Here is a 27,703-nt window from a genome sequence, read left to right as displayed (position 1 = left end):
AGTTATTAAGTAGGATCCTTCCTAATCCTCCATAGGTTGCTGTGCTGTTTATTGAGGGTGGGAGGGGTTAAATATGGACAATACGGTGTAATTGTGAGCTGTTCTGTTGGGAGCAGGGAAGTAGGGAAAAAACTACAATATAAACCAGAAATGTTTCCTTGCCAAGATTTGGGTAGATTTGGAGTGATCGTTGCCTGAATATCAGGCTACAGCTCTTGTATTGCTGGTTCTGCATCAGTGGGGTCTGAATTCCTGCAGGCATCATCTTCTGGAACGAAAAATCTCTTTTTTTCTTGTTTCTTTTTAAATTGAGTTCTGTGTTTTATTCTCCTGCTTCCTCTTTTCTTGAGCTACAAGTAGGCACCTAGGAAAGGAATATGCAGTTTCTCATTTGAGAAATACTACAACTGTTGCAGTATTACAACTTTAAAATGATTAACTTATACACGAAACAGGGAGGGGAAATGCCTATATTATGGGAATATTTAGTTGGACTTCTTAAACTTGTGATAGATATCTGTGTATATGCATTTTACCTGAGGAAGTTCCCTTAAAAAAAAGTCACGTCACACAAAAAGTCTTTTTCAGGGTGTCTTGTGCTTTTTAATCTACCATGTAGGGTCACAGGTTGGTTTTGTGTGGCAAAGATAGTCTGTATTGTAGTTGTCTAGCATAAATAATTACGTTATTTTTTATAGTCTTGTCTAGTAGTAAGAAATATGCTTTATATAAAGAATAACATTTAATCACTTTGCATAATTTACTGGAAATATAGCTAGTGAATTAGTGTGCTTGATGGTTCTTTACTCTTTTTTATGCAATTAAATGCCAAAGTAAAATATGCAATACTAGTAGCTACTTAATGATCATGCAAGATATTATGCAGTGAGAAAATAACTCTGAAAATAAATAACTGGTACAGAAAACTTTACAAAAACATGTAAGAAAGCGACAGAAGTTTTTACTGTGTGAAACTATAAAATAGGTTGGAGCGTGATACAATCTTGTCACTCCTGTGCTCAACTGAGCTGAAATAACACCAAGTCACCTACTGTTACCTTGATGAATGTCTTTGAAGTCTTTGGTGATCAAAGACATAATTTTGGGCTTCCCAGTGTCCGTAGCCTTGCTCTTGATAAGTAAAGCAAGCAGATTCTGGGGCTCTTTGTCCCAAGCTGCAGCTATAAATTGCACGGCTGAATAAATCTTTAGATACATTCTGTTTCCACATAGTTGCATGTATATGGCAGTAAATGAAGATTTGAGCATGTATTCAGACCGTGCAAGAAAACTATGCCTACTGTATTAATAATAGTCACACCTCAAAGGTATGGAAAGTATAAATAGGAAATTTCTGTTCTTTTATACAAGTGTAGCTCCACAGAGGGAAATAAAGGCAATTTTTTCCACCTATGACATGGGAGTTTAGGTATTAGCAATGCAAGGAGGAATTGGAATTGCCTCCTGGATTCCTAGTGAGAAATTATTTTAATTTCTGAGTTGATTTAGTGCTACAGCAAACCAACAAAATAAAGCCCAAACCCTGAAGACCTCTATACCCAGCAAAAGGAAAAAATCCCATCTAGCTGTCCTTCTTTGTCCTATACAATATACAAGCACTGAGATGTATATGAAGCCTAGTGAGTAGGTTTCAAAAGGTGTTTTGTGTCTTATTAGTATAGCCTGGGCCGGCACGTGTAAGAAACCTCTGAACCCCGAGCAGAAGCGATGGCCTCGGAGCACCCTGCAGAGTCATATCTCAAAAGATTTGCTCTCACCTGCCCGCGCTTCTCTTTTCAGCCTTTTCGTGAGGGAGAGAAAATACTGTCTGATAGTTCTTATTACCTTCAACAAGCCTTGAAAATAACAGACTATTGGTCTGTGGAGATCCTGAATCCTGACCTTCCTAAGGTTCGGTTGAAAAAGCGGCACAGATGTAAAGAAAATCCTCTCACACCGCATAAACTATGGCTGTGGGAAGGGGAAGAGTTTTTTTTTTCCACCAGAGATACAATATGCATTCGTGAATTTTTACAAGTAATTAGAATATATCATGATATCAATATATTTTAACCACTAATGTGCAAATTGGTGAAGAAAATCTTCATTTTTGTTAAAATTATTTATCTTTTTAACATAAATTCCTATTCACCTGGTAAATGTAGTACAGTCTAGTTCTTCTGTGATACCAGAACTGCCCACAATACTTGTGATATGGGCATTTTTTATGCGGAGATGAAATTGCAACCTTTGTCTTGTTTTCTTTAGAGTGTAGTTGATGTGACCGGTTTGTGGGGTTGGTTTTATAAAGCTTGAAGTCAAATGGGCTGATGCCTCTGAAATCACATGTGCACACTTCTACCTGCTTGGTTTCTTTATCTTTTCAGTTTTGGGAGCTCTTCAGGGTTTGAGAGGGTTCTTTTCTTTGGGTTTGGGGGTTTTTTGCTATCCTTTTTCACTAAGGGCTAATATTTTGGTCCTAAAGCCACTCTTGAGTTTGTTCCTATAAAGACGTCCAAAAAATTAACTTTAGTAACATTATGTCAATATTTGAAGTATTTCTTCATAAAGCAAGAAGTCTTGAGTGGAAGAGGCTTTTCTTAAAATCAATGCATTAGATTTCTGAAATGTCTTTAACATGTGCCTACTCCAGAGGAGCAGAGCTCAGACTGCTAATTGTATTTATGCAGTGGAATATTTCCTCCTTTTACAAACTAGAAATAATAACACACTGTTAAAAGTTCAGTAAGCACAATTTCAACCAAAGTTTAGTTTGGAAAATTTATTCAGTAGCTCGGGGAAAGAAATTCATAAGTATAGTTTTTAAAGCCAAAGTAAACCAGGAAAAACTTAGTCCTACCAAGTCACCTGCAGATTCCAGGATATTCCAAATGTCCGCAGCAATTACACATTTAAATTGGACTTGATTTATAAAATCAAGAGGATCTTCCTCCTGTCTATAATTTGTACTTTCCACAAAGCTGACGAGACCTTTTCTTTCCTCCTGCTAATTTCTACTCTTCTGACTTTTTGGGCAAAGAAGTTCATTTCATTAGATCTCTAATGACATATACAGGAAACTACTAATTCCTTTTTTGGCCAAAAAAATGACCATTCTGCCTCACTTTATCTCAGAGCAAAATGTGTGATGGCTTCTGTTACTTCAGGAATGAAACAGATGGCTTTTCAACACAACATCTGGGGGGAAAAAATCAAATCTCTGAAGCTTATTTAGTAAAGTAAATACTGCTAAGACAAAACAAGAGATTACTGGCTTTACTAAGTATATCCCTGGATTGAAGGCAGGTTGTTTTAGTTGCTACCTATTTTGAGTATTTTGCATCTAAACACAGGATTAGAAATAGTTATGTGTAACTAGTGTTTCTGGTTTTGACATTTCATTGAGAAAAAGCTTTGAAAAATAAGTGTTGTTACTCCTTTAGTTCTGGGAGGAACACGCTGCCGATCAGCCCTGAAAACGCCTCCGTGGAGCTGGGTTAGTGCTCTCAACTTTTCACATCTTGCAGTCGATTTTCGTGATTGCAAGTCAAGATTAATAAGGAATTTTGATTTAAAAAAAAATCCTACAGAGGTCTGAACATTTATGGAAATAATGGGGTCTTATTAGTAATCTGAATTATTGATCAGAACATTTTCTGGTAACAAAATGCACTTAAAACTGACAGAACTACATTTAAGTGTAAATCCCATACTGTGAAGAGCAAGCCTACCTTTAGCCTCCTTATTCCTGGTACCCATTTCTTGAGCAGACTTTTTCTTTCAAACAATATTTGACATCATAATGTTATTGGGGTGACAAGTTGTCAGCTTCAGGTTATGTGTTGGGGAAGAAGATTATTTAAAAGCACTTATATGTCCTTTCTCTCCTAAAAGAATTGTGATGTTGTATGTATGCCAATAACCTGTATTGCTGTATCAGTCCTGTAAAGAGTAATTAGACAGTGATGTATTAAAGCATAATTGTTTAACCAGTTAGATTATTTTGAGTGTCAAAGGAACTCTTCAAGCTGTGCAAACCATTTTCACTATTAAGTGATTATTTCTTGTACTGTCTGCATGCAGGATTGTGGTAGATAAAATGAAGTGCGATTTTTTTTTTTTTAGTTATATATTTGAAGGATTAGATTTGCATGGTCTCTTTGAGGACTGAGTGTGCTGAGATGCAGTTTATAGGTGAGAAAGAGATAAGGAGAGAGGGAGCACGGTGAGAAGGAGACTAGTCCAGGTTGGCTTGATATACTCATTTACATTTTTAGAAAGGAATAAACTTACTAAGTACATATCTCAGTTAAGTGCATCCTGTATTTGAGACGCCACTGCAAACCAAAAATTCACTCATTCAAAAATCTCTTCTACTTCTCTTTCCCCCTCCCCAATTCAAATTTTAAATGTCACGAAGTCCACAATGTAAAAATTTCTATTAGGTCCAGGCTACATTTTCAGTAAGTGTTGCAAGTTTTAAACAGGTTTCAGGAGATTCACAAAGTCACTTGGAAGGTTTGCTGTGTTGAGCCTTTTACATTTTTCTTTAAGATGGAGGAAGAAATACTCATCCCGATACTAGAGAAGCCCATCAATTGTGATAGGTTAATAGGACATATGTGCAAAAGCTGAAACTTCTCTGAGATTTTTAGTCCCTGTCTATTTACTGATTAAGTTTAGCAGGGATTGTTTTTACCAGTTCTGCAAAATAAGGATTGTGCATGGAGATGCTCTATTGCTGGACAAAATAATGATACTTTCTACTTAAATATGATTAATACATAAAAGAGTCATTAGTAACTGTTGAGTATGTGTGATTCCTGTTTTCTTCTGTCTCGACCCCTCCTTGTCAGTCAGCCTCCTGGATTATTTTTTCACATGAGTAAAATACCCAGAGTATTTGATTTCTTCAACTATAACATTTTACAAATCTCATAACTAAAAATCTCCTAAGTACAAAGATGCAACATAATTAGTTTTTTCTTATTAGTTTATAAGCATTAAGCATGATACATAATGGAGTTTCAGGAATATATCAGTCTGAAGAGACTTCATTTCCATATCGCTACTTGCTTCCAAGAATTAGTCATTCAGACTTACAGAAAACATTTGGAAATGATAACAATTCTTTGTTTCCGTTCCTACTTTTTTAGCCTTTGGACATCTCAGAAAATACGTTTTGACATTTCTGTAACGATTGGCAAATGTACATTTTTATCATTAGACTTATAAACGTAAAGCTCAAGTGGTTTTTCAGCTGAACTACTTTAGAATAGGTTTATTGGTCTTTTGCTGGAGTCTTTTTCATGCTGTTCACACTCCCTGTGCCTCAGTTACCCAATTCTCTAAATTGCAATACTATTCTGAGGAGAAATACCCTGAAGATTTAGGTAGTCGTAGTGACTTTATGAATGTTGATCACAGGAATAAGCTCATGTTTTACTGTTTATGATGATAATTTCAGTGATGATTTTCACTTAAATTTAGACAATTTCATCCAAATGGCATTATTTGAGGTACAGGATTTTTTTTTTTAATACTTATATATTCCTGCAATTACATGTTCTGATACGATTCCAAATCTGTGTATCGTCATACACTCTTCGCTTTAATCTTCACTGAAGTGAGACTGGATTTTGATCAATAACTGGACAAGTCACTATTCAATTTAATCAGTGTACAATTTAAAGCTGTGTAATTTTCTAGTGATCTATTCATGGCATTTGATTTCCTAGGGGTTTACAACTGTGTTATGAGTAAAACTTTTTAAAGTTTCTGTCATAGCAGAGGTCTAAAAGCTTAACTTTAAAAAGCATTTTACCGTGAGTTTTAAAACAAATTCTTAATCTTAAATTCTTAATAAATGTAGCATAGATGTAGCATAGATACTAGATCTCACATCTGTGCTCCAGACTTTGGAACAACTCTATTTATTCAGTAACCTCGCTCATAGATAATTACAACCATCTACATTTTCTGTAAAACCTGGTACGGACAATCAGAACTTTACGAAATCGTCATTAGAATCCTAACACTGGATTTTTCAAGGCTACCTAGTGTTTTCTTTCTAGAGAAGCATGGGTGCCCATATTGGTATATATTATATGTATGCCATATACACAAAGTTAGTCTGGGTGCTGAATTGCAATTTTCTTTGTAAGCAGAGACTCACTGCTGTGGTTACAAATAGATATTTATTAATACATTAATCAGACATTACATTTACATCACATTTTTTTGAGAATCATTACCCCTTTAATGCAGATCAAGGTATTCACTTTTCTATTGCTCATCAAAATGACTAAGGTGAAGTATCTTTGACCAGTAATGGAAAGATAAGTTTTCATGTACAATGGATTTTCATGGCAAAAAAAAGAGTGTTATTAACCACATTTGTGCTTTGCAACTGATAGGGTCTGACTTCATTGTGTGCTTGTTACGTGAGAGGTATTTTTAATGCTTTTTTCCCCCCCTCTCATAGGCAGTAAAAGAGTGGGCTTAAAAAAATAAAGCAGTTTTGTTTTTAGAACACTACAACAATATATAGAAGTGATAGCTGTGCCACATTTCTAATAGCTGGGTTGAATCATATTCTTTCCCTCTAATGGCATGCGTAATTGCTCCAGGTTTTCAGGCGTCCTTCACCCGCACTTATTTAGATTAGTGACTGATGCATTTCCATGGAAACCTGCAGCAGGGAAAAAAAACCCCACCATCTCTTGGTACAGTGTGGAACTGAAAGGATGTGGGCTTGGAGTCTCAGCCTATAACTTGTGTAAAATAAGACTTCTTGTTTATGGTCATCTTGCTTTGGGATTTTTGTTATTGCTTTTCTCTAGAAAAGAATTGTTTCCAGCAGCATTTTGTATAAAAACTTAGAATGCTTGTCAAATCCCACATTTCTTGAGAAGTTTCAACTTTTTAATGTAGTTAAAATAGTACATTTTGAAATAAAATGTCTGGGATGTTCTTCGTGAGGATGCAAAGCACACAAATCTCAAGCTGGTTAGAAACTATGGCTGAAAAGTCAAGATCCAAGAAGATAGTTCATTTTGGAGGGATTGTGTAGAACTTTAATGAAGAATGACTGATTTTTGAAGTGGTGGGGGGGGAAATGGAAAACTTTCATGTAAAGACAGGAGTGACCTCAGTCAGTAAAATGCTTGGAAAATATGGGTGCTTTTAAAAACTATATTCCTTTTCTCAATATCTGGTACATTCTTAATTTGCAGTGATTAACATGTAATATCTATTTAATAATCTTCTTTTTAGTGCTTTCTTAGGAAAACTTTATTCTCAGCATTTTTAGCAATTTGTTCTGTTTAAGGTTGCAACAGATCATAGATTTTCAAATGTGCTCTTTTAAAGTAATTGCTCTTATTTGTCTTCACAATGCTGAAAGGACAAGTGCCTTCTGTACTTTTTAGAAAGTATTATAGAAATATTTTCAGATTTTGCTCCTTTTAAACTGCGGTCATCCTAACTATTTTGAATACCAGTGTAGGTTCTGTAGCTGTAGCCTTTCAAACCAATGGTCAAATTACAATTTTAGATGTGGTAGTTGATTACTTTTTGAAAATTAATTACACTGTGGCCTGACTCTGAAACTTGTGTTACTTAACAGCCATCCATATGAAGTATCTCTAACCATACATATATATTATTTTTATATTTTAGCTATTATGTAATGCGTATTATATTATTTATATTATTATTATATCTACATATAGAGGTATCTATATATTCTGATAAAGCATCACAAGTTCAGCTGATCAGATTTTGTACTCTCGTTTCCTTAAAAGTGATGTGGTATTCCTAAGTCATGTTGCTATTGTGAGAGCTTTGGATTTTGGACACGCTGAGTAGTGTGGCAAAAAATTGAGCAGAGAACAAGATATTTCTGCATCTCCTTGTTCCACCCTTGTCTTCCCCTCCCCAGTCCTGTGTAGATGCTACAACATTGCTTAGCAACATTCTGCTCTGCTAATCAGAGCTATTTCTTTGCTCTGACTGAAGTAATAATATTAAATTATAAGTTATTCACAGACCCTTATGGTAGAAGTCGCAGAGTGTTCCTCTGTGTATCTGTTGGGTTTTGGTAATGATATATTATATCCACAGTGAAATTCAGGCTGTAAAACCCATCTGCACAATCAAGGCAGGGGAAGAGAAAGATAATAAGTGAAGCCTTAAACTTTTGGCTTTTGCGTGAAGCCTTAAACTTTTGCCTTTTGTCTGATTTGTATGTAGTGCTGTCTTTCTTTTAGAAAACATCTTCATTTTAAAGTCTTTCAAATACCTGTAACGCTTTCCTTACATGATGTCGGGGTAACTAACTTTGGCAAGACTTGGGGAGAGGGTTAAGGAAAAGTGCAGTCTATAGATGCAGGACAGAGTGATAAAGTCATTTTCTGAGACAATTTTAGTCAATTCCGAAATATTTCAAGAGAACTGAGAGCTCCAGCTCATGGACTTTGGTGCCGCTTGGTAAAGGATGTTCTGCACAGGGCAACTGCGTTCTCCATATGGCTGATTTAGCAGAAAGCATTAAAAATTCTCTCCTGGCATCCCCGTTGGCCTCTCAGGGCAGTCGGTGGCCTGTTTGATGGGAGGAAGAGGAGAACCACATGTAGTTTGACTTGGTAGCAAACTGAGAACCTGGCAAGAAGAGGTTTGAAACCACTGTGTATGTCAGGGAACGTTATGGTGAAAAAGATCGGGAGGTTCCTTGAACTTCTCGTGTATCTCCCGTGCACAGCAGGTGGTGGCTTTTTCTGCTTTCAAAACTTTCTCTATTATTGAAGTGAGAGAATTTGAGAGATCATTGACGGTGAATAGAGCTGGCGAAAGTTTAGATTGAATGAGGTTTCTGTAAGGAGGGAAATCAAGGGGAAACATTTGTATCACCATTGATGGTGAAAGTCCATAATGATTCTTGTTGAAACTTGCTGTACATGAAAATTAATGATTTTTGAAATTGCATAGAAGAATGGCTTTTCAGGGCCTGCTTTTCCTAACTCGGCACAAAATAGTTCTCCATCTGTTCTTTCAATGTGCAGAATGGCCCTCTACAAAGCAATTGGTTATCTTTGTGATTGTAAATATGTCTCAGGTGGGAATAATCTGTGTTCCGCAGACTAGACCACAGCTCCTGCCACACAGGCAAATACAGAATTCCTTCGCAAATTTCTAATGAAATTTCCCTCAATTTAAGGCAAAGTCACTGAAAATTGTCCTCTGCTACTCTGTAATAATACTGAAATGAATATTTCTATTAGATTGCAATTCAGGTTCTTATGGCAGATTTATAACCACGTGAAAACGATTGATTAAAATGGTTTCTGTTGTGTCGTTTCTCATCAGAAAATAAATATCAAAGCTCGTGTTTAAATAAGTAGAACTGACCGAAATTAGAAGGCTATTCTGATGTTTTGGTTATGTTGTTCTTGTGTGAAATCTGAGGATACCTGCAGTGGGGAAAGTGCCACTTGCCATCACTTCTTGAGTGTTTGCAGGAAACTAAAGGAGGTTTCTTCCCTTGTGAGCAGTAGTGGGTTGATATTTGTTTGCTTTTTTTTTTTTAGGGCCATAATTAGAAATATAGATAAACTGGACATCATGTTAGCATATCAGCAATGAATTCTGCAAGTCTCAGCGTGGTGGTTTGGGACTTTAAATGGTCCTTGCTGCTCCACAGACATATATTCATAACTTAAAATGAATGACAGCTATTGAAATATTGGAAGTTAGGGTTTGCATGAAGTTAAATGTGCAGAAACATTGGAAGTTGGGGACTCCAAAATTAGCATCTACTGAGTGTGAAAAATAAAATCCTGCTATTGAGCAAACTCTTAAGCCGAGTTTCACCTGACTCCTGCCAGCATTTTGGGTTCTACTGCTGTTGTCAGTGAGAACACTAGAGAGATTCACTAGCGTATTTGCAGGAAAGATGGAAAATATGAAATAAGGTGTTATGATTGCAAACATTTGTGCCACAAATCAGTTCCAAAGAACTGGAACATCATGCCACCTGAGCTTTGTAGTTTAACAAACCATTCTGACCTTCAGGATAAGTTATCTTTGCAACAGATGATATTGCCAGCAGGCAACAAATAATGATTTCTTTGTTCTGCTTAAGTTGGAAAGACAAGATGCCTTTATTTACATACGCAGGAACAATTTGGAATCGACAACAAGAACTGTTTTTTTATGAAATATACAGTACATATTGCTAGTCTGCAATAAAGAGTTAAGCAAAGTGCATTAAAATTGCTTTATGTTGGGCCTGATTTTGTAAAAACTGCACATTTCAGCAATGATGGAAACATATGCAAATGGCCCAACTCCATGTGTGGTTACTGGAATCTGAGTTCTGTTTCCAGCCCAGCTCAACATCCATCTCTTTACAAGCAACGAAGTCTGTAAAGCCTAATGAATTTGGGGGAAAAGAGGCGAAAAAAAATGTTCTCCCAACTGGTTTCCTTTGATGACAACACCCAGACCTATGTCTGTGTCTGTTCCAGGCACTGAGTAATTTAATCCACGACACAAAGCTGCCTTGTAGTATCTCTGTTCTGCAGAACCCCAGCAGAAGAGTTTCATAGGGAAAAGTCAAGTGGTCACTACCACGTTTTGAAAATGTTCAGTAAATGAGGGAAGAGCTATGCAAGAATGAACTGCCTGCTGTACCAGCTCTGCAAACACATGAACAACAGTTTACCTAACACGCGGGAGACCTAGTTCTGAAAGAAAATCTACCTCGGATTTTAATGTACATATAACTTTGCTACTCCATAAGACATAAATACAAGCAGATGAAGTTTTGTTGCCAGTCAGATATAAACTTTAACAACAGAATTGTATACATAGCTGGTAAAATTAAAAGAATACTCATTTCCCCCTGTTCAGGTCTGTGAGCTTTATTCAGTGCTAGCGCATAAGATGCAAACGTTTTGACAAATGCTTGTTGGTTTTTTTTAAGTATAAGTGAGCTTTTTGGTAAATTAAGGGGAAAACTAACAACACGGGAAGCGAATGTTCTTCCATAATGTTACTTGTATATTTCAGTTATTAAGTTTTCTCTTGGAAACAAACTTGCTGATTCACTCCATTGATCAGCTATTTCACTCTCCTTTGTAAGCTAATGAACTATATTCCAGCTAATCTTTCTCTAAGGATTCAGGAGGGAATCAACGTTGTTGGTCTTCCTTTCTGTCTTGAAAACAGGAAAAAAAAAAGGCAGGGGGACATCCAAGGATTTGCTATTCCAGTCAAGGAGTTGTCCTTGAGACAGTTTTATGCCTCCTCTCAAATCTGGAAAACTTCAAAAACCACATAAGATTTGCTAATTCACAGCTTCAATGGAAAGAAAAATTGTCTGAGAGCAGCATATCAACCAAACACTGGGATTAAAAGAAAAATAATCTAGAAGCTTAATAAGTAAAGTGAATTATGAATTAAAGGTTTTAATTAGTTTACAATTTATAATACCTTCATCATATATTTATTTTTTCTTGCTTCTCATAGTTTATCCCTTCTAATGAAGCAACGATGTTATGACTTCAGATTTGCAAAGAGTTGAAAAAGATAATTGTAGTTTCTTCTGAATTCTTGGGTGGTACATACCTGCAGTTTTTGGTTTTATGAGCTTTAATACTCCTTTAACAGAAGCAGGCTGTATTGCATGTTTGCCTACACATCTTATGAATTCCTTATTCATTGCAACTTCAAAATGATCCATAATAATATTCAGCAGAGAGGGAAATCCTGGTCCAGATTTTAAAGACAATACATAGGAGGAACTAGTGCTCTGATCCCTTCAATGCAACAACTGTTCTTAAAAAACAAGGATTCTATGATCAAATAGAGACAAATTCTGCTTGTATTTCTTGATCACATTTTTTTGTACAGATGTTTAGAATCCAAGATGTTACTCGGCTTGATTTGGAGGAGGATCCCTGAACTTCACTTTTTCTATGGCTCAAGTGACTGTTCAAAGAAAGAAATATGAAATATTGTTAAACAATTGTGTCATAGGTCTGAAACTTTCTTACTTACGAAAATATTGATGTACTGTATTTCATGGAAAATCCTAGTTTTGATAAATCTCCATTTTCTAAGGAGGAAAAGGAATAAGTAAAATAGCTTGTTAAGACTTCACAGTATGTGCTATGAAGATTTTTTTCTTTCAATTTGATTCTTTTTTGGAACAAAGTTCATAGTATGTCTGTTATCAAGGAAATCACTTGTCACTTGACAGCAAAATGCATACTGAGCTAGCAATGAGTTAAATCAGTAAAAATCTGAAATTTGTGCTTACAACACATAGAGAGGAAGGAATAGAGTGTCTCTTCAGGGACAAAACGCTTCTGGCTTCCTAAATGTGACATTTATTTCCTTCATACATTGTTTGTCACATAACTGTATATTACATTATCATCTAAATCAAAACTTTTCAAAGCTTTAGTTATGCTGTGATTTGATAGTAACACTGTGGGGTCAATTTGTAGTCTGTGGCCTTTGTGTGAAGCAAGCGGGTACCTAAGTTATGTCTTTCCTTAATCTGGTCACATAAAATAGCACTTTTTTGACAAACACATCATGTGGTCTTGGTTATTCCAAAGCAGCGTGGACCTGTGATGCAATGATGTGCTTAGTTTATCTAATAGATGGGGAAAACATGTGCTAAACAAGTTTTAGGATACGAACATCCACTTCAAGTTAGGTTTTTTTAGACATGGATTTGCTAACGAACCTGCTACGTATTTGTGCTTGTTGCTTCCTCTACAATAGACATAATTTGGCATCATTTAGTATGGCAGATATTTTGAATGTGTGTGTACTTGGGATAGAAAAATAAATGTTCTTCTTAAGGATGTTTTCAACTCCATTTGCCACTTTTTTTTTTTTTAGGGTCAAATTGTTTTGTGATACTATTGGATTGATTTTAGAAAAGGCTCATAAGATAGGTGCACAGTCTTGTTGCAAAATAAATATATAGGTAATGGCTAGCAAAAGCGCACTTGAATTGTGAACTTCTGCTAACTTTATGTATTATCTGTGTATCTGGTAGTAACAAAGAATTTTAGACTGCTTTCCGCAGCTTCGAGTAACTTTTGTTCTAACCCTCAATGCAACCGTGAAGGTATTTTTTCCACAGGAAGGAGAAGAAAGTGCACAGCAAAAACCTTTGCTTCCTGCCACTCTTGACTATTGCTCGCCATCGGACACATGCAAAGTGCTGCCCCTGAACCTCTTTTAGCAAAGAACGTCTGTAACTACCTATTGCACTTGTGAAACATCTCTCAGAGATGCCAGTGGGGAAGAAAGGAAAGCGTCATGATTTGGGCTGGTGCAAAATTGTTGAATTTAGTGTTCCAAGCTGAAGAGCAAAGGGAAGCACTCTGGCTCTGACTTCTGAATTTTATTTTTGATGTTTGGGTTGGAAAAGACATTTCCTAGTGTCCAGACTTATTTCTTCTTGCTGGAAATTGGCTTAGAAGAGACCAAAACCATTTCTGAAATTCTGCTAGCATAACAAGTGGAATAATTAGGTTGGAGCAGCAGAATAACCTGGCTGCAACTTGAACAGTCAGCGATGTTTGGACGCCATCTCCTGCTCGGTGTTGCCTCTCCAATATTCCGCGTAAATTCACCTGTTACAATTTTCTTTCCTTTGTTCATCCTATGACCATGTCGATCCCTCTAAGCCCTTCCCAGAGCGCTGGCAAGCCGGCTGACAACATCCCCACCAGCAGAGCGATCCCTCGCAGTTTCCTAGGAAACACAGCCACCGAAATGCCCTGCAAAGAGCAGCAGGAAGAATAAAAGGAATGAAGACAGTTGCTTTGGGATTTCCCCCCCCCTCTAGTTCTTTACTCTTCCAAACAATATCAAATATGTAAGCAATCTACTACAAAATAATAGTGCCAGTGTGGTAATTGGGTTGTCTGCTGTAACATGCCTGCAATAGTTATGTGCTAATCACTGAAGAAATAGAGCAAGCATGGAGTTATATGTCTTTGTGGATTAGAGGCCAAATTTTATTTCTCGCTTTTAGTGTCAGGGATTTTTTCAGCTTTTGATAATGTCTGCAGGCACTTTTGGAGTCCTGTGGTCAGTTCTGAGGTGAACATAGCCGAGCTCCAGGGAAGTCATATACATATTTCTCGGCTGAGGAAAGCCGTTGCTCCTCTTAAGGTGGAAGAAAAGGAGAAAATATTTTTCACCTGCATCTTCTCAACGTTCACCTTTCTTCAAACCCTATAAATTACATTCTGGAATGGCAGAGTTTGAGTGTATTGCTTCCTGAAATGTCTGCAACAATAAATGATTCTTACAAAGGAAAAGCTAGGGCTTTATTATTTGTATTACCACTATCGCACTGTGCAAATAGCTTATTTCTGCTGCAACTCCATTGGCTTCAGTGGAGAATGGACCAGGAAAAAAACTTGTCACGCTATTTTGTTCCTTGCAGACTCTTCTGTGGCGCTCATCACACTAGGACTCACATTGCTCCTAGATGGCGTATTAATAGATGCAAATAAAACCTATCAGGTGGTGGTCGTTTTTTTTTCTTAACGCGAAGTGGAGAGCTTTATGGTGATGTTGTGTTCCTATGGAAAATCGTTGCAGTAGCTGTAGAAGGAGCCTTCCTTTTCACAGGAATGGTTTTCACTCTACAAACAGCCGTGCAGAACTTTGAGAACGGAGTTGCGAGCTCTGACCTTTATCCTGATGCTTCGTGCCCAGTTATGTCTTATTGCTGGAACCTAGAGATGGATGAAGGCCTGTAGAGAGAAAGCCTTCTAACCAACTGTAGATATTAGGAAAAATACAATGGAGTAACTCTAGTGAGATATGGGCTTCTCAAGAAATCCAGAAATTTCAAGTGATATACCAATGTTCCTTTTTTCTGTCAATGTAGAGGAAACTACACCATTTTTGTGAACACTGGTGTTTTGTTCTACCTCCTAGAAAAACTTTTGAACGGATCAAACTTTATGCACTGACTTTTCATCTGTGGTGACAGGTGTTCTTCTTGGTAATAATGCAGTAATTTACACAATGCTAAATAATGTTTTTGTAGACCTTCTTGTCTGTATCTTCTTGCTAGTCTTTCTAATCTGTCTGCAATCAAATTTAAAAAGATCTTCTCAAAAGATTCCACAGGTAAAGACCTCATAAATGTTGATAGGGTTATTAGTCTTTGGTGGTCCTAACTTGTTGCAAAGCACTCTGATTGAAAGTGCTGGTGTTCTGAAAATCTGGGGACACAAGAATGGGTAAAAATCCAGTGAAACCCGGAACTAACCCCTTGGTGCAGCGACGCCTATAATAGTGCTATTTGTCTGCATATGGCTTGAATTCAGAAAAGCATTTGTTAAACACTTGAATCATAGAATCAAAGAATTGTAGAATGGTTTGGGTTGGAAGGACCTTCCCAGCTCCCCCAGTGCCCCCCCTGCCCTGAGCAGGGACATCTGCACCAGCTCAGGTTGCTCAGAGCCCCGTCCAGCCTGGCCTGGGATGTCTCCAGGGATGGTTCAGCCACCACCTCTCTGGCCGACCTGGGACAGGCTCCCACCACCCTCATTGTAAAAAATTTCTTCCTCATGTCTAGTTTGAAATCACCTATAGATTCTTTGTATTCTTGAGTCAAATTAGAGAACTGAACTTTTGTTTTCATCTTTTTTTTTTTTTTTTTACAGTATTCAGATTATGATGGCAGATTCTTGATCCTTCCCACCCTTTTGGGTGTTTGTACTCATGCTGCATAATAGGCCAGGCTGGAATCTGAGTCAGAGGTTAGGGAAAGAGCGTAATTAAAGAACTTACACAGCAACCTGGGAAACATTGCACTTAGCCTTGAGTCCAGCGGTTTGTAAGGCTGACGGTTTCCCAAATAATCCCTGTGAATCCGTTAGCGCACGAAGAACTGGGGGGAAGCAGAGGGGTGGGAGAGATGGAGCAGAGACAAGCTGCAGCTGAAGAGCGCTGGCTTTGCAGTACCGAGGAGCTGAACAAAGCTCTCTGTCTTACTGCGCCTTTCCGTTCCTCCCACCCACTTTGTGTTCGTTAATAGCACTGAAACATCATGCTATAGAAAACAGTTTCTGCAGAAGAAACATCTGGGTCCTTAGGGCTCAAGCAGTGCATTTGAGATTTCCAAAATATTCTTCATCATTTGTTCTTTTCATTATTTATAAGTGACTTCTGAAAACAGGCCAGCGGTAAACTCTAAGTGGAATCCAGGTTTATGTTTTGCTGTTCCTTCTGATTATGTCCCTTGGTATTAATCTGATTTTTCGGATGGTGTGGAAAAGAATGGTGCTCAATGGGGAATAGGCTGCAATTCATGCAGGTCACTTTCTTCCACATCCCAGCAGGGCGCTGGATTTTGAAGCTAAACTTGTAAACTTAGCAACAAAGGTGTGACCCATAAAATTCACTGAACCCCTTACAGCATGTGGAAAGGTACAGTGAGCTGCTTCAAAGCCCAATCTCTTGGAGCAGCTGTCCTGTAGCCTGGAGTGCCACTGCTGCTCGCTAGACTTTTATTCACTTTTATTCATTTTATTCCTGTGGCCGACGTGCTGCCTGGCTGAGCTTTGGTTGGGTCTTGGTGGTGCCAAGTGAGTCCTGGAGCATGTTCTGTCCTTTTTGTTCCAGAAAGGAGATGAGGGCAGTAGGAGCTGGAACCTGGGGCATAAAGGTAAGGCCTATTTGGCAGAGGATATAGGTTGCAGGTGAATGACAAAGGGGAAAAATAAGCCTATACAAAACTATCAAGTAGGGTTCGTATTATAGTAGATATTTTCTCCCTCTTTGGCCATGCTGTAGGAAGGAGGCTGACTGGTCTCCGCAAAATGTATATAAATGTATATACTTCTGTGTTTTCTTAGTACTCTTATATTACAAATTGGTGCACTGCTATGAAAAAATAACGTACTCTTAGCCAGCTGCAACCTGCATATATATTTTCAGCCATAATTCCTCTCTATTACATATATTTTTATATTTATGTCTCCAGCTGGGGGCATGATCCAGTTACGTATCAGCTGTACTGGTTAAAGCAAGCAAGGATGCATTTTGTCAACCTTTCTTCCCAAAGTCTTCCTCCCAATACTTCCTTCTGCCGCCTGTTCTTTGGCTGTGTTTAAAACCTGTCATCCTGCACTGATGTATTTTTTCTCTCCGCAGAACTAGCACTTGGTCATCTGACAGCCCTACCTCTCACAGTAATTTTTAACATCCTTGAAAGCTGTGACGTGGAGACGCTGCACCTTGAGGGCTGTGTCTGGCTTGGAAAACTAATAAAATCTGCTGGGATGGAGTCAGGCTGTTCCTTCAGTGCAAAATTTCCTCAGCCATGCAGATGAGAATTTCATGGTCACAAACTGAAGCAGAAAGTTTTCAGTTTGATTTTTTGATTTCTGTTAGCCTAACTTAATGTGGTTGCAGTTTGGACCAAGCTGTATTTAGGCAAGGCTTTTCCTGTCTCAGAAATGACAGTTTCTGCAGAAATATCTGCTCTTGAATGAGAAGCCATATAAAAAGAGGCTGCACTAAAGATGCTCCTCTGAGGAAAAATGAATGCACTAAAATATTATTGTGGTAAAGGCTGAATAAGACTCAGAAAATTGATACATTTGAACCATTATTGTAATACTTAAAGCTACCAAAGAAGTTTCCTTACTCTCTTTTTCATACACTTTTACTTAATTTGGCAGCCTCTTTGGAAGTACACTTGTGTTTTCCTGTCATTTTGAAGAACAATATGACAATTAATTACCTACATCCTCTGCAATCCTTTCATCCTTCCACAGAAGTGTAATTATTATATATTTATTTTTATGTATACATACACATATAGTGATAGCCTTTCAGTGAAAACCTTTTAGATTGTGCTCTTCTCTGTGCAAACTGAAGCAACCAAACACTGGAGTAGCTTCTGCATCTTTTCCCAATTTTAATCTGTTTGACCATCTTTAGTAGATATGTTGTTGTATCTTATTCCTTTGTACTTCATATTTCCCAAATATGGTGTTTCTTTGGGTTGTGGGTTTTTTTTTTTTGCATCACTCCGTATCCCCCAGTTGTTTGGATTGTTTATTTTTGTTGTAGAACAGCAGTACAAGTTTCATAGCGCTACCCACTGTGAGATTTGATTGATGACAATGACTGTAGGCAGGTACTTTTCCCCCTACTCCACTCTCTATATACCTAGTAAAATTGTAGAAATAACTCCACTTTTGTCTGCTTGTGTGTGTTTAAACAAAAGATACTGGTTTGCATTCTTTTGGCTATTTTTCCAACCTTTCTGCAAAGGTTTTGCCACTGAGAATGTGGGTGGAACTTTAAAACGTGCGATTGATGTGATACATGATCTACAAGAAGTTCTCCTTATTCACTTGATGTGTGTGAGATGATAAAAGAATGTCTCAACTCCAAAGTCAAAATATTTTTCAAAATGTCTTGAAACCATGTTAATTAACTGTAGGAGAACATAAGGAAACACTTTTTTGCTGTCAAGGGTGACTGAGTGCTGGAATAGGTTGCCCAGATATTCAAAAGGTGTCTGGACAGTCCTGGGCAACTGGCCTTTGGTGGCCCTGCTTGACCAGAGGGTTGGACAAGGTGATCCCCAGAGGTGCCTTCTGACCTCAACCATTCTGTGATTCTATGAAGTACTGCAAGTTTTCTTTTATTGATACACAGCAGAAAATCCACTTTGAAATTGCAAATTTAAACAGCATTTGTATAAGAATTACGGGAGTATTATTAAAAGTTGCCTTTTCTTTCTGCAGAAACACGAACAGATAGAACAAAGAAACTGTTCAGACACTACACGGTTGGATCCTATGACAGCTTTGATGCTTCAAGGTAAGAGTTCTTTTTGGTCACAATCTGTTGACAAAACCTTTGTTGGTTTTATTTAATTGTTACTTTTGATTTAGACTTTTGAGGGGAAGAGGGAAGCAGATTACTAAACAGAGCTTCTTGAGATCATTCTACATCTAAACCGTTTTTTATCACAGCTTAGTTTTTTCATATGGGATGGGTCTACAAAAATAGTGAGTAAAGAAGTCGTGAGTATCACTGTTTTGTTTTCATAGTGGAGAAAGCGATCAGCATTCCACAGCAGCCGTGTGTTCCAGCTGCTTCTACAGTCAAGGACTACTTAAGTTGCTGGGTACTTCACAAGATCAGCCTTTCTATATCTGTTCACAGAATCAGACTTGCTGACAAGAAAACCAAAATAAAATTTTGTGGTTTGTTGTTCTGAGCGGTGTCTTAGATCCTAAGTAGAAATTACGCTGTTAGAAATGAGGAATTTAGAAATTAGAAATCATATTGTTCATTTGCAATTTCTGCTGAGTATTCATGATTTTTGAGCAGATTCTTCTCCCACATGCATATACTCTGGACATACAGCCAACTTCTGGTAAAAAGAATGATTTTTAAAGTGCAGAACCTTAGTCAGCTCTTGGTGTCTTCTTGAGAAAATTGTGGTGGCATAGTGGAATCATTACGCTTTTCTCCCGACTGTTTAATTACAGCTTGGGGTTTTTTATAGTTTTCAAGGAAAACACCTTTTTTGGTAGGAGAAGAATTCTGAAATGTGTAAAATAATGATGATAGAGTTTCACGTAGCACATTATTTTTTCAAAAAGGGAAGAAAATATGCTTACTGTTGTTTTGATAATGTGATCTTGATCCTTGTTCTGAGGGTCATGCGTAGTTTCCGTGCCAGTTTAGCAGCTTGGGGAGGGAGGATGGGGTTCAGGTCAGCTGAAGGAGTTTGGGTACCCAAGATATCCTGCTGTGTTCCCGACGGTTGGTGTGTGGAGGCTGGGGACCTGCTGGTTTTTTATAACTATTTGAAAAATACATAAATCTGCAGTCCCTTGAGCTGTGATTTGAAAGAGCGTTGCAATGTTGGATGAAGAGGGAAGGTTTGGTGACATGGAGGAATAAGATGCTTGTTGGTTGGAGACAATCATCCCATCTTGGTGGCTCTGGTCTTCCCGTTGCTGTACATGGTGTACTATGGGGCATCAACTCTTACTGTGCTGATTTAGAAAGAGAAACCCCGTTTCAACATCTTGTGTATTCCCCTGCCATGATCAGCCAAGTTACAAATACTTTGCAGTGTTGGACAACGGTGTGATTGACGGGGCAGTCTAATAATGATACAGGTATCAAGAGAAGCTGTTGGGCTCTATCGCGAAGCACAGAACTGTTCTGCAGAGCAAGCTTAACTGGTTCCTGGTTACATTTCCAGTGAGCAGAGTTGGCTTTTCGCAACATTGATCTCGTGATCATTATTCTATAAAATTCCCAGCCTTGTCTCTGTATTTCAATGTTAATGGGTAAGATTGTTTCTGTAAAACTAAAAGCTGCGGCCACAGCGTATTGTCTCAGAGATACCAAACAGTCCCACTTGGAAACCTACTCCTACTTTCTAACGATAGATTTTTTTTCATTTGGAAATGTCACTTCTGTCAAAACTTTTTTTTTCTTTTTTCTTTTTTTTTTTTTTTTTTTGGTGGAGGTGGGGGAGGTATTGATTCTAAAGCACTTGGATTTTTTGTTGTCTTTTTCCCGAAAAAATTCTGGTCCGTTATTGAGAGGGAGCAATGCCATCTGCCTTTCTGAAATAGGCAGTAGTTTGTTGTTTATAGAGGTTATTCTGGAGCTGTATTCACATCAAGGGCTTGAACCTTATCTCAGTGGTGCTCAAGAATGTATTTTAACTGACGAGCTGTTGGGGATCAATGGGTTATGCTGTTATACTCTCTGCTTTTGAGAAGTCACAAAAAGCGTGTGAGATGTTTGGGGATTTTGGGGGGAAAAGGAGAAGGTTGTTGTGGGTTTTTTTTTTTTGATTGTTTTGGGTTTGGTTTTTGTTTTGGGTTATTCTGGGATTGTGTTTGTTTGGTTTGGTTTGGTTCAGGTTTTTTGTTTGTTTTTTTCTCCCTTTTTTGTGTGTGTGTGGTTTGTTTTTGTTCTTCTCTGTAAGGTATTGGGTTTCTACAGTGCAATGGCAAAACTCACAAAAATATTTACGTTACCTGATTCAGGACTACAGCTCAGCAGGAGAGTTTACCAGGTAAAATGATAGTTTTTGTACAGCCTTATTACTGAGCGATTAGGTATGAAGTGTGTCTGCAATCACTCCTGATTCTGGCATCAATTAGTTGTCTGAGCAGTAAGAGGGAAAGCAACGGATTTCTCCTGGCAGCGCTTGAGTAAAGCAAAGTTTTGAAGAGAAATCAAGAATAGTTTCCACAGAGAGTCTGAAAGCCAGTGGACCCATTTTGAAGAGTAATAAAGCTGGTGCAGGAGAACAAGTGGAAATGGAGAGGGTAGAATTAATGGGAAATACCAAGAAATGCAATGGAAAGTTAGACTTGCTTAACACACTTTTAAGTACGGTTATTTTAGAATTTTTGTAAAATTACACTAGGAAAACAAAAAGAAAAATGGTTTTGGTGTCCAAGTTTCCAAACCTAGTTGGTTGCTGGAAAAGAAAAAACTTGTTTCTCTGAGGCGCATATAATAACTCGCTGTAATGATGTATTTACAGAGAACACCTGCCATGATGAAGGGTGAACTTCCTTTTTCATCCTTTACAAACATGATATATGGTGAAACGCTGTTCTGATACTTTTTTCCTAAACAAAATAGATTTTGAGGACTTGCTGTCCTGAGCCTGCAGTAGCTCACAAAGTCGCATTTCAGACGCTTGTCTGAGGCTAGAAATCAGCTTTCTGCACGGCTAAATGGTAATTTTACTGGTGCTTACGTATTGCTGGTAAAGAAAAAGAATTTGCATTGAAGAATCTGACTAGAGATTAAGATGTCTTGTTAATATCTACAGATTTAATTCCTAGCATGGCCTTCTTCAGGGAGGGAAATTGTTAAAATAGGCAAACGAAATGTCAAATTACCAAAATTTCCAAATTCATGCTGCTTTGATTGCTCTCTCTGTTATCCTTTCCTATCAAAGTAAGCGAAGAATATAGTAAAACAGGTTTAATTGCTTGCAGCTAACTTTTAATAAACATTTGTTAGAGGGCAATTGTGCCTCTGTATTAGAAGAGCTTTGAAACCAAAATGCTCACAAATACTCCCCGCTCATTCTGGGGATGATGTCGGGGAGTGAGGGGAAGAATCTTCTCCCTCCTCTTTTTCCTTCCCCCTCCCAAAGGGCAAAAATTGCTGAGTAGAAACCCTCTGTTCAGAAATCTGTATTAATGGGCTTATTCACATGCAGGAAAATACACTGTACACGGCATTTTTCATCTTTAGGAAAATGTGCAGCTTGAGTAATGGAGGTTCATTAAATCCTGTTTCAGCTTTGCATAAGAGATCAGTTAGCCATACATTAATACTTCAGAAAAATGGGTAGTATACTTGCTAATATGTAGAAAGGCAGTGAGACTTGCTTGCCAGTACAAATAGTCATTAAGTGTCATACAAATATAGTATTTGAAACTACCAGGTCTAATGTATTATCTGCTTTAAATGCTGACGGGCGGCATTAATTTTGTTATGCAAAAATGATGTTGTCTCTCGCAGCTGTCACGCGCTGCTCCTGCTGACGTTCCTATACATGGATTCCTTTACTATTTTATTAAAACCTTTTAAGAACTAATTACTTTCAATCATTTTTCCTTGCATCTGGTGCAGATGAATGTTGAAGGGAAGGGTAGGCTTTGTTGTGATGGTGTATACGTGAGAGAGGGTAAAGTCTCTTGCACCAGCAGGAGTTCTTATTGAACAAACAGAATTAACTACGTGTCCCTGGACATTCAAGTCGGGCTGAGGTGACAAGTGGGATGGGCAATGTCCATCTCCCACAGAGAGGAGCAGAAAGCAGGCATGGAAAAAAACATAGATTCATAGAATGTTTTGAGTTGGAAGGGACCTTCAAACTCCCCCAGTGCCACCCCTGCCCTGAGCAGGGACATCTGCACCAGCTCAGGTTGCTCAGAGCCCCGTCCAGCCTGGCCGGGGATGTCTCCAGGGATGGTTCATCCACCACATCTCTGGCCAACCTGGGACAGGCTCCCACCACCCTCATTGTAAAAAATTTCATCCTTATATCTAGTCTGAATGTCCCCTCTTTTAACTTAAATCCATTACCCCTTATCCTAAAAACCAGATATACCAACAAAGTCACAAGGAGTTATTGTAAGACTCCTTTGACATGTCTCTGGAGTTTTGTGTCTGGTCTGTATTTGTGGTCACAACAACCACAGGTCAGTGGTTTTGAGAGCTGGGGGTGGGTGGGTGGATCCCATTGAGTTTGTCAGGAAAAATGTTTGTTTGGGTCTCTCTTGTCTAGGCTGGATGGGCAATGTTGTGATCAACAAAGAAAAAGCTTCCAAAGTATTATAAATATTCTTCGGAAGTCTAGTTAAAATTCAGGACTACCTTTGAGTAAAACAAAATTATCTGTAGGTCTTAAATCAGTTATTTCCTAGAGTCCTCTTTCATCGAGATCAAATTCCAGTTTAATAACGTAAATTATTGCTAAGGCATAGAATAGATGTTGGAATTTTAAAATATTTTCTTTATTGAAAAAAAGAAGGCAAAGCTTTAGAAATTATAAATCTTTATCTGTATTTAACTGAAACGAGGGAATTGATTAATTCTCTCAAGACAGGACAGTGACTTGTTCAGTCCGGAAAATCAGAAGACAAAATTAATTTATCACATTAAAATATGTGAAAATAATTAGTTGTTTAATTTCAAATGTAAAATGTTAGCATCTTTTTAAAATGTGATGTGACTGATGATAAAGTGGTAACTTAGTTTTCGTACTCTGGAGACATAAATAATATGAGCAATTTTGGTACTATGGAAAGATTATAAACTTGATATGGTGGAAAACATGATCCAGTCGCCTTCATGGATTTGGAAACTTTAGAACACAACAGTGGAAATTTTTACAACTGCATTAATTGCATCATCTCCTTCCACCCCCAGTGGAGTAGTGAAATAGCAAAAGTCAATATTATAATTGAATGCCAACTTCAATGCAATTATGAAGTATGTGATATATAAGGTTCCCTGCCTCTCCTGTGTCTTCTCTTTCTTCACAATTGACTTTCACATTTTATTTTATTATTTTTTTTCCTAACCACTCTAACTGGTCCTGATCACTGCATGGAAGCAGTTTTCTTGGTGCTTTTGCTTGACATCCTATGTATTAAGAAGCCCACAGGAGTGGGTGTAATAATAAATAACCTTTTACAAAGGCTCGTTGCCACAAAGTTAATGACGGGACCAAATTGATTTGCCTTCTGCTTTTCGTTCTGTTTTGCTGGATGAAGAAAAAGAGGAAAATTGGATTGTGTAGTCTGGGAGGTATGTGTAAGACAGCTTAATTAACAGCTTAATTCATTAACCCTGATGTCCCTGCTTGGAGTCAGGTGGCAGCATCCCTGTCTCACGAGCGTAGCAGCTGTCAGAAGCAACTCCTCCAAAGCCAATTTCCTTACAAACCTGTAACAAAAATGAGAGATGATTCTCAGCTGCGTGTCCCAGCAATTCTCTGTTGATGTCGTCGTCTGTGCTGTCGAATAGAGCAGAATAAGCTTAATCCTGAAAAGCCCAGAGAGACGCTTTGGCACGGCCGAAACTTGTCTACCCCGGTAATTCAGCATGCTGTGGAGTGCTTTTATTTTTTAATGTTTTTTAACCTGCAGAATCTACCTACTGAATACCTCAGTCTTTGTCCCAAGGTTGTGTTGTAAATGCTACTGTCTTAATAGTTCAAGCATTAGGTGTGTTACACAGTAATTACACAGCTTTTTTTAGAGGGAGCTCTCAATTCGATGCGGAAATGCTTTCGTTTAGTTTGATATCTGGTTTCACGCGGGTATGTTACATAAATATGTTGGCTACCTTCTGGAAAAATGCGATTATTCATTACTTTAGATTAATATTTTAAATGAATGGAAGTCTTTTGAAGAATTCTGGTCGTTGCAAGTCAGGAGGGATGTTGTCCTGGTCATGGCTGAGTGCGGCTTGCTTGTGTGCAAGCTGTTAAATCCTGGCAAGTGGGTCTTTACAAAATTTATTCTTAACAATAAATTCATTATTTCTGTTCCTTTATTCTGGGATTGATACGCTGATAAGTTCTTCTTAGCTGCGGGCATAGGTTTTAAACATAATTCTTGGTTTCCTTTTCTCTGGTGGAAAGAAGTATAAACAGTAGTATTTTAATTTTTTTGCATACCTACATAGCTCAATTTTTGCTCATAGTTGTAATGTGTATATAATGTAATGTGTACAAAATAGATACATAAATATAACTACGTGATACAGTGATGTGGTTACATCTGAATGCTCGTTGAGATTTTGATCATTTAAGATCTCTGCATATGCGGAGCTCTTGGTTCTTTTAGACATAGAGAACAATCAGCACCAATGAAATTATGGAAAACAAAGTCTATAAAATGTTTTGTGTGCGTGTATTGTTACTTTATTTCTAAAGATATTTTGTTGGGCTTCCCTGATGCCTGATCCGAATTAATTCCTGTGATAGCACTGAACTGCTCTTAATGCGTGAGGCAGAAAGATGAGGGCAGCTCATTTTTAATACCTTGTGCCTCATTAACTTGAAGAATATAATTTAATACAATTTGGAAAATCATATATATGTTTAAGCAATAATTAAGGCATTGTAGTTTTTGTGGAACAGGTGGAGATGTAAAATATGAAGTTTTTCATTTACAGTTATTTGATTTCTAATGGGAATGATCTTACTTGCTAATAAACAACCTTGCACTTTGCCTCCCCTGCTGTTTTGTGCTGCCATGACTGAGCTTTTTACGGCGGTGACTGCAGAAAATATTTAAAACAATTGTTAAATTAGGAGGTAAAAAGGTGTGTATGTGTATATCTGAACTGTAGTATCTCTTTGTTAACATCTGTAGTATAATTGCATGAAGACACAATATTAAAGTCTCATACAATTACAGTAACATGCAAAACTGTACAGAGAGTGATAAGAGTTTCCATGAACATTTTGTGTTGTTTGCTGCCTTAATAGTGAAGTTTGCTTATGCACTTCAGTAAGATCCTGCTTTTAGCAAGTAATGGTTTTGCATGTCATGATTAAAATTTGTCAGATATTTTCTGGGCTAAATTTTTAGAGGTTAACAAAGAAACACCAATACTTTCCAAGACCAAAGTTAAAAATATATATGTAGCCCTTCCTAAATTTAAAATTAAAATTATCCTTCTGACAAAGCTTACGGATCCACTTCTAGTGCTAGTGAAAACCTAACAGTGTAGCAATGAGAACAGAAGATCTTGATCGCAAGGGCCGTGATTTGGTGGATGTGCCATTTCCTGCACAGCAACTGAGACACTCAAACTCAACAGTGTTTTCTCTGCAACTCCTCCGATCGGATGCTGGAGGACAGGATGGATTTAAATGTCAGAACTGAATGCAGCAGCCTGTGTCCTGTGCATGGGGAGGAATAAAGTTTTCTAAATTAGAATAGAAAGGAAAAAAAAAATATATGTATATATGAAAAAGTGGAAATGTCAGAAGGTGAGGACAACAAGAAAAGACTGTGAGGTTAGCTAGAAAAAGGAGCCACCTAATTAAATGCAAGGACAGAGCAGAGGAAAACAGGAGATGAAAATGTTTTTTTTTCAAGGGAAAGGAGAATGATTAAGTTCCTCATAATTAGTATTTGATATTCTTGTCTCCTGACCTCCACTGCGCTGACTTAGCTTCCTCAGTGTGACCTTTAATTCCCTGCCCCACGACACCTTGGGCTGCCTCCATCCCACCTCATCACTAGATGAGCAAAAGCCGCCATATGGTGCCTCTGATGGTACGTGATGCATTTTTAAGTTTTGGCAAGGCCAAAAGGAACAAATAGCTGTTGAGCTCGCGCTGTGGGCTTTCCTCCAGTGGGAACAGAGATTTAAACCACTGGGGTTTTTTTTAAATTCTGCTTTCCAGCAAAGTTTTCATAAATATTTGTTGCATTTGTAGAATTTGATATACAAGGTCAATTCTAAGGGTGACTGGCAGGCAATGGATCTTTTTTATTCTTAAAAAAAAGATACTGAGACATCAGAAAGGGATTGATCTTCAAGCTCCTAAATAAAACTGGTCACTAGAAAGTTCTTCCGTTGTGCAAAAAATAAGATTGCTGGGAGGAGGATGTCTTGTTTTGTCTTTGGATAAATAGATGTGGTGGGGTTGTAACTTCAATTGGGTGGGTCAAACCATACCTAGAGGGACCTGCTAAAGAGCAAGAAACAGCTGATGTCAGGGTGTCCACCTGGAATAAAGAAGTTCTGGGCTTGAGTCCCACGTGTGTTAGGCTGCTTCCACTTAAACCCATACCTGGGATTGCTGATGAATGCCAAGAACCTGGCGGATAGAGCAGTTCTTTATCTGAGTCTCTTGAAACTCTGATTATTTCTCTGAGCCAAGAGGCAGATGCTCGCGCTGTCCTCAGAGGCTGCGGCTTGTAGGTGGGGACACCAAGGTTGGATGATTGGCAGATATGCCCATTGAATACCGGGGGAACTTGCTGGAGGTCCCTGCTCTCTCTGCCATAAAATATCATCCCATATTCTGGAGAAATAATGTCTTAACGAAGCCTTAATTTAGACTATAATATCCCAACAATAGATTAATGGAGAAGCATTTCAC

The 27,703-nt window shown here is 37.9% G+C and overlaps 1 protein-coding gene across 2 annotated transcripts in view; it reads left to right on the top strand.

The window, feature by feature from the left end:
• SHANK2 (SH3 and multiple ankyrin repeat domains 2) overlaps nucleotides 1–27,703 on the top strand; it is a 274,462-nt gene that overhangs the window by 118,210 nt on the left and 128,549 nt on the right. For both annotated transcript variants that reach the window (XM_065636008.1, XM_065636009.1), the window contains one exon: nucleotides 18,813–18,888. In XM_065636008.1, coding sequence (XP_065492080.1) covers nucleotides 18,813–18,888 — 76 coding nt within the window. The remainder of the gene's footprint in view (nucleotides 1–18,812; nucleotides 18,889–27,703) is intronic.

The sequence above is a fragment of the Caloenas nicobarica genome, chromosome 5, assembly GCF_036013445.1.
Source record: "Caloenas nicobarica isolate bCalNic1 chromosome 5, bCalNic1.hap1, whole genome shotgun sequence".
Lineage (NCBI taxonomy): Eukaryota > Metazoa > Chordata > Aves > Columbiformes > Columbidae > Caloenas > Caloenas nicobarica.
Note: the sequence above shows the minus strand (reverse complement) of the source record. Positions and strands in the feature narration are given on the sequence as shown.